The sequence below is a fragment of the Xenopus laevis genome, chromosome 8L (assembly GCF_017654675.1).
Source record: "Xenopus laevis strain J_2021 chromosome 8L, Xenopus_laevis_v10.1, whole genome shotgun sequence".
NCBI lineage: Eukaryota > Metazoa > Chordata > Amphibia > Anura > Pipidae > Xenopus > Xenopus laevis.
Window position 1 is genome coordinate 55,769,494 of NC_054385.1, and position 6,714 is coordinate 55,776,207.

Below are 6,714 nucleotides of genomic sequence, written 5' to 3' on the forward strand. Positions count from 1 at the left end.
TTTGTTTAAATCTTTTTTTTTTTAAACAACAAATAAAATATTGTATCCATATAAACCGCTAAACTAAAACCGATTGACAAACAAACATCGACAGCATCTTTTTTTTTTTCTTTTTTTTTTACACTCATTTCATTTTTCAGACATTTTAAACAAAACGCAGAATTTATTGAAAATAAATAATTGGAAACTGTAATAGGCAATTTGAATAAAATTGTTGAAAAAAGCAACCTTTAATGAAAATAGTGTTTATTATACATCAGGTACTAAATGAATAAAGTAAATGATTTTTCTTTTTTTTAAATTAATAACTTCCAAAAGGTTTATAATACAAAACTGTACACTTAGAAAGTTGGCAGAAATCTTTTTTTTTTTTTTTGATTGATGGGGCTGACATATAGCTCCAAAGAGAGAAGACAAGAATATGGAAAGGTAAAGAAATTGTGGGATGAGATGGAAGTGCATTCTGCTTTCTGGGAATGCAGGACCAGAGCATGGAAAGGTGGCCTTGGACCTTAACTTTTAAACAGGAGCCGTAGATATGGAAGGCCGTGTGATAGTGTGTATATGTATATATCTATATCTCTATATATGTATGTATGTATGTAAACACGTAGAAATGTGTCTACCTGATTGACATAAGTAGCACTGAAAGCCCTGGTGTTATTATTTTCTATACAGGATTTTTGTGTCTGTATTTAGGTAATAGCTCTGCCCTGGAGTAAACCTTAGGCCTCATTACACATAGGATTTCTATTCCATAGAATAAAAATGTATGATACTTTGCAAGAGACTCCATAGGGCAAGAGATCTAATAATAAATATGCTGGCTGACAACAACAAAAAATATAAGTGTCTGCACTACAAGTACAGGAGTTATTATTATGATAGAAATAGTGTATATGCTTAGTGCAAATCTCTGACCTGTGAAGTGCAAGCCTTTATCTCACAGTTGTCGCTCACCAAGGGACCGACACAACATCAGTCAGGCTCAGTTTATATTCCCTCTGGCTGCTCACAGTGAACACAATGCACAGAAAATGAAATGGATGTCTCCAACCTACAGACTGATGATGAAGTGAGCACATCTGCCAAACCTCAAAGTGGCGACTGATTTACCATATACACTGGTGTTTTACTACATACAGTACCTTCCACCATCCCTAAGCCCTACTAACCCTAAGCAGGTAAGAACACACCCCATTATCACTTGCCATCATGTAACAGCTACTTCTATGCTGTTGCCATCTGCATGTTTCTTTGTCTATTGTCTATCCTTTTTTGTTTTTGTTTTTTTGGAAAGTGCCAGTTTATCAAAAGCTTAAAAGCAGAGGAAAAAGCAAGAGGAAAAAAAAAAAGACATATATAAATGCATAATGTTATGTGGTAAGACTGGAAAACCAAGTCTTAAAGTAACGGTCTAATAAATGGCATGCAGAAATAATTATATCCACCAGTTGGTTAAATAAGGATTTATATGAATATAATGAGGATATGCTCCATGGCTCTGGTTACTAGTTACAGATATATCCGTGTACACCTTCTAACACTGCAAAAAAAATAAAAGGAAATGAAATGAAGATAGGATGATTATCCATAGGGGCTGACTGGAGAAACACAAAGTATTTTTGTCACAAATATTGTGTACAGGTTGTAGTAAAACACCTTAGACATTAAAAAAAAAATCCCAGATAATCTCCATATGCAAATAAATCTACTCTATTGTGAAACAAAATCACCTGAAATTTAGCTGATGGAACCAAGGCGCTGGGAGGTTAATCAGAGGCACGCATGTCTCCTTTCTGGTAGGGCACCAAAAAGAACGAACCTTGTTTAGAGTAAACAGCATGTATTGTCAGTTATATATTGCCCAGGATATTTTTTTTTTTGTTTGAACGTTTAGCTCCTAAGTCACATTTTGTATTTAGTTCCGCCAAAATATAAGTTAGAAACCCTTTAAAAATCCAGTCTCCTTCAGTCCTGATTTGTGTGAGCCCTGGCTCAGTCATAGCTCATTGCAGGAGGTGTCTGTTTTCACACTGTGAGAGTAGACTTCGTGTTGCTGAGGGTCTCCTGGAGGAGTCATTCTTTTCTCTTTTTGCCTTCTGTTACAAAACCAGACCCGGACCACTTCTTTCTCTAGTTGCAGGCTGTCTGCCAAGGAGGTAATCTCCAGAGCTGCGGGTTTGGGACACTTGAGGAAATGGGTTTCCAACACTCCTTTGACACTCACCTCAATAGAGGTCCTCTTCTTCCTTTTCCTACCCTGGGCTGCTATTTTATCAATGCTAGTAGGGTTACCTGTGGAAGAGTCTGCCTCTTCCAGCCACTTGTTTAGAAGAGGTTTAAGTTTGCACATGTTCTTAAAACTGAGCTGCAAGGCTTCAAACCTGCAGATGGTGGTTTGGGAGAAAACATTGCCATAGAGGGTCCCCAGTGCCAAGCCAACATCTGCCTGGGTGAAGCCCAGCTTGATCCGCCTTTGTTTGAACTGCTTAGCAAACTGTTCCAGCTCATCTGATGTTGGGGTCTCCTCGTCCGAGTGGTCCTGGCAGTGATGGGAGCCCAGGTCCACGTGGTCGTTGGGTTCCCTTAGCACAGGGTGCAGGCTCTGCGTGGTGCCTGCTGGCAGGGGTGGTGTCAGCTCCCCATGGTCCAACATGCCACTGACAGTAAAGCTGGGCTGGGAGTAGATATTGATAGGTTGCCCACTGGAGGTTAGTGAGGAGTTGTGAGCCGGACTGGCCCCCCAGGCGTTTGGGTGATTGGTATGGGGCGAGTGATGGTTGACATGGGGTGACCTGTGGTGGATGATGGCCCCTAGCTGAAGGTCCTCTCTGCCAGGCTTAATATCCTGTTGGTCCAATGGGCTGCTGGCTAGGCTGCTAGACCAGGGATTGGCATCACTTAGACTGGTCACCCAGTGGTGCCCGAGAGGATGCCCGTTGCAGGGAACTCCCTGCAGGTAGTCACTTTGGAGTAGTTTTTGCGGATTCCTGAAAGGGCTCCCTTGCTGCATGACCGCAGAGTCTGCATGGACCAGGGAGCTGGAGCTGAGAATGCTGTAGGGATTAGAGGCAGCCGTGGCCATGCTTGCTGCTGCGGATCCCCTACCACTTCTAATGTGGCAAAGGGAGCAGCTTCAGCCTTTGACATCTACAAGGCAAGGGAGCCAAATCAGCAGCCGGCGCGTGAGTGACAGGCGCGGCATCCAATCAAACCCTTCAGTGCGCAGGCTTACCTTTATCTCCCGCCAATGGGACTAATGGAGGAGGGACCCTTCTCCCGCAGCTGCCTGGCAATGGCACGAGTTGAAGTGACTGAGGAGGAAGTGAGCGAGGCTGGAGGCTCCATTGGTCACTGAGCGCCTGTTAACTCATTACTCGCCGCACGCCAGCCTGAACGCCCAAGCAAAACAGCGTGTCACCCGTCGTCCCATAATTATGATGAATGAATAGCACTCTCTCTCTCTGAATAGGCGCACAGAAATGGCACATAATAGCGCCTCTCCCCGTTTCTTGCACCTTCTCCCCTTGCGCCTGCGACAAATGGATCTATCTGGTTTATGTAATGATAAGATTGTTGCCATTATATATATATATATCATGTGATCCCATTCATTCACACTGGCACTTTCGCTAGAGTCAGAGTGGATCAATAACACATGATTTTGTTTAGATGCAATAGAAATGTTACCTGTGAGCCCAGCTGATCACTCACCATTCACTCACAGCCAAATATTTCCCACTTGCCAAATGGGACGTGTATATAAATATATATCTATAAAAAAGACAGAGGCAGAGAGACGGTCAGTTTATAAAACTCACATTATGTGAATATATTCTGATTTTGCACACAGCTCTTCCATATGAAATATACACTCACAAAAGAGTATCCCCATTGTGCCACCCTCTAGCCATAAATATTGAAGTGTCCCCTTTACATGATGCTGCTCCAGTGATTGGATAAACTATTATGAAACCGGGCAAGTTTCATAACTGATGTCATTTAATGTCCCAGGTTTATTGTATCCCTAAGTAAATGCTCCAGTGAAGGGGGAACCCCCAGCTCACATATAGAGCTCGGCACAAGCTGTGGAAATCAGACACTTGTTTAAGAATCCCTCCAGTTAAAAAATGACCTTTTCTTGCATAATATCCCAAGTAACCTCGCTGCCTAATTATATTTGCACTTATATGAGACTGCAGCAGTCCCCCTTATTGGTTTGAAATTCCATTAAATATATTGTGAGAGCTCCTAGGTTAAGCTTGATTTAAATTTGCATACATTTTCATCTGTTTAGCAGAAATAAAAGAAGTGCAGCAGCGAGCAGCAAGTCATTAAGGCGTTAGATTCTGTTGGAAGGCAGCAGGGAAGAAAAGGAAGAATTTTCCCCTGGAAAAGGCAATATATGCCCAGTTTAAGGTGAGTTGGACCCGGCTGTACAATCATTTTTTTTTTCTGTATAAAAATCCTCACTCTTGGGGGGAGGAGGGGGGTGAAATAGTTTTGTATCTGCGGAGGATTTGCTGATGTCTTGCCCTGCACAGCTATTATTTTGTGTCGAAGCAGTCAAGATCATTTGTCGGTTCTGTTAAAGGGTGCTCAAGGGTTAATTCTAATATTTATGTAACCTGTAGACCTATCGATCCAACTTACTATTGCCAGGAGAATAATTAGAATAATATTAGAGACGACAAAAAGAAAAAAAAAATGATTGAAAAATGTCTCGTTCACATTGTTTTCGCAATCAATAATATATATTATATGTGTGTGAGATTTTATGATATATAAATATATGTGTGGGATTTTATTATATATATATATATATATATATATATATATATATATATATATATATATATATATATATATATATATATATATATATATATATATATATATATATATATATTGCACGAATTCGCATAATTGACCTACATTATTATATCTAATAAGAAATAAAAATCATATTTGGCACCCGCTTATAAAGACAAAATAACAAATAATGTCTGTTATAGGGTGGGAAAATGTGCCTATATATGTATATTCCAGTGACTCCAATATGAATGTACCATTGCTGATCCCTATGTATATTGGAATTAGTGCCCGTTCATGTCCCTGCTGAGAAATCTGGAGCGATTTGACCATCTCTATTAGGAGACAGAAGCCTTTGGTGTGACCCTTCCTCCCTATTGCTTATTGTACTCTCTCTCAGCCTGGGAATGAAATGACTCTCCCAGCAGCAGCTCCAGGGAATCAGTTTTTACATCTTGCCATTCCTTATATTGGGTGGTGCCTCCAGCTCTGCCTATTGTATAGATCTATGTGAAGGTCTCTGGTTTGCTGGTGCCTGACTTGTTTGGACTGGCTTATTCTTATTAGCCTGATTATGATGCAGTTTCTACATAAATGCGTTCAATTTGCGCTTCAGTGTCTCCAGTTTTTCCTTGTGTAACTTGACTATTTGTTACCCTTTGTTTTGTTATGGAATGGGACTCACTAGGTCAGTTAGTGATGGAAGCTCCTGTTGCTTGTTGGGCTTATTTGGGGGAGAACCCTCCTCTGCTGTTGTATGTATTGCATGGGGTGCTGTAGTATCTCTGTGCTACACATAATTAGGGGCACACTCTAGACCTTGTACATTCCAGAAAGAGACTGAATGTGTAGCAGAGGGAATGGAAATTGTGGTCCTGAGTGTGCTTCTGTGGTTCTCATGCAATGGGCTCAGTGTTTATACAGTAGACTTAAAGGGGTTGTTCACCTTTGAGATAACTTTTAATATGATGTAGAGAGTGATATTATGAGACAATTTGTAATTGGTTTTAATGATTTATTATTGAAGGTTTTTGAGTTATTTTGCTTTTTATTCAGCAGCTCTTACATTTGCATTTTAAGCAATCTGGTAGCAAGAATCCAAATTCCCCTAGCAACCATGCATTGATTTGAATGAGAGACTGAAATATGAATAGGAGAGGGACTGATTAGAAAGACGAGTAATAAAAATGAACAAAAACAATACATTATGAAAACCAATTGAAAAGTTGCTTATAATTGGCCATTCTATAACATAATAAAAGATGAACCACCCCTTTAGTGTGCGAGTCTATCAGGTCTTTGGAAGTTTGTTTCTGGAGTTAGATTGTAGGAGGGTATTGCAGGTGGGCATGTGAACGATCTATATATGTGCCACTCAGGAATGACAAGGTCACACTATGTTATACATTTTCCAACCAAAATGTATTTCATGTAGAGACAGTTACAGAAAGATTCTCTGCTGTGTGGTTCTGGGTTTTAGAACGATTGTCCTCGTACCTTCCGAAATTTAACATCCCAGGTTGGAATATAAAATGAATATTTCAAATTGCGTTTTTAGATTGTAAGCTCTTGCGAGCAGGACCCATTGAACCTATTATTTCATTCTGCAACCCTTGTGTATTTATTGTAAGAATAACAGTATTTTTTAAAGTGTAAAATTACTGTTACTTTATTGTGTTCTTGGGAACAATATATACTTGGTAGCAAAGGCAGGTCTAGTATGTTGTAAGCTGTGTGTGTTCTGGGCTGGTTCATTATGAGATATTTATGACATCTGTGACAATATTCTCTCAGCGTGTTCTAGATTGTGCTCTAGACTGTATTTGTAGAATGTTCTAGCTTATGTTATATTCTGTATAATATCTCTGCCTGCACGGTATCTTCTCTAATTTATTTGTA

General features: G+C 39.9%; 1 protein-coding gene across 1 annotated transcript; it reads right to left on the minus strand.

The window, feature by feature from the left end:
• Positions 1 to 290: 290 nt before the first annotated feature.
• pou3f4.L (POU class 3 homeobox 4 L homeolog) lies at positions 291 to 3,112 on the minus strand. Its single transcript, NM_001100923.1, is given in 1 exon segment — positions 291 to 3,112. A coding segment is annotated over 1 exon segment (1,086 nt). The 5' UTR covers positions 3,089 to 3,112; the 3' UTR covers positions 291 to 2,002.
• Positions 3,113 to 6,714: the final 3,602 nt, after the last annotated feature.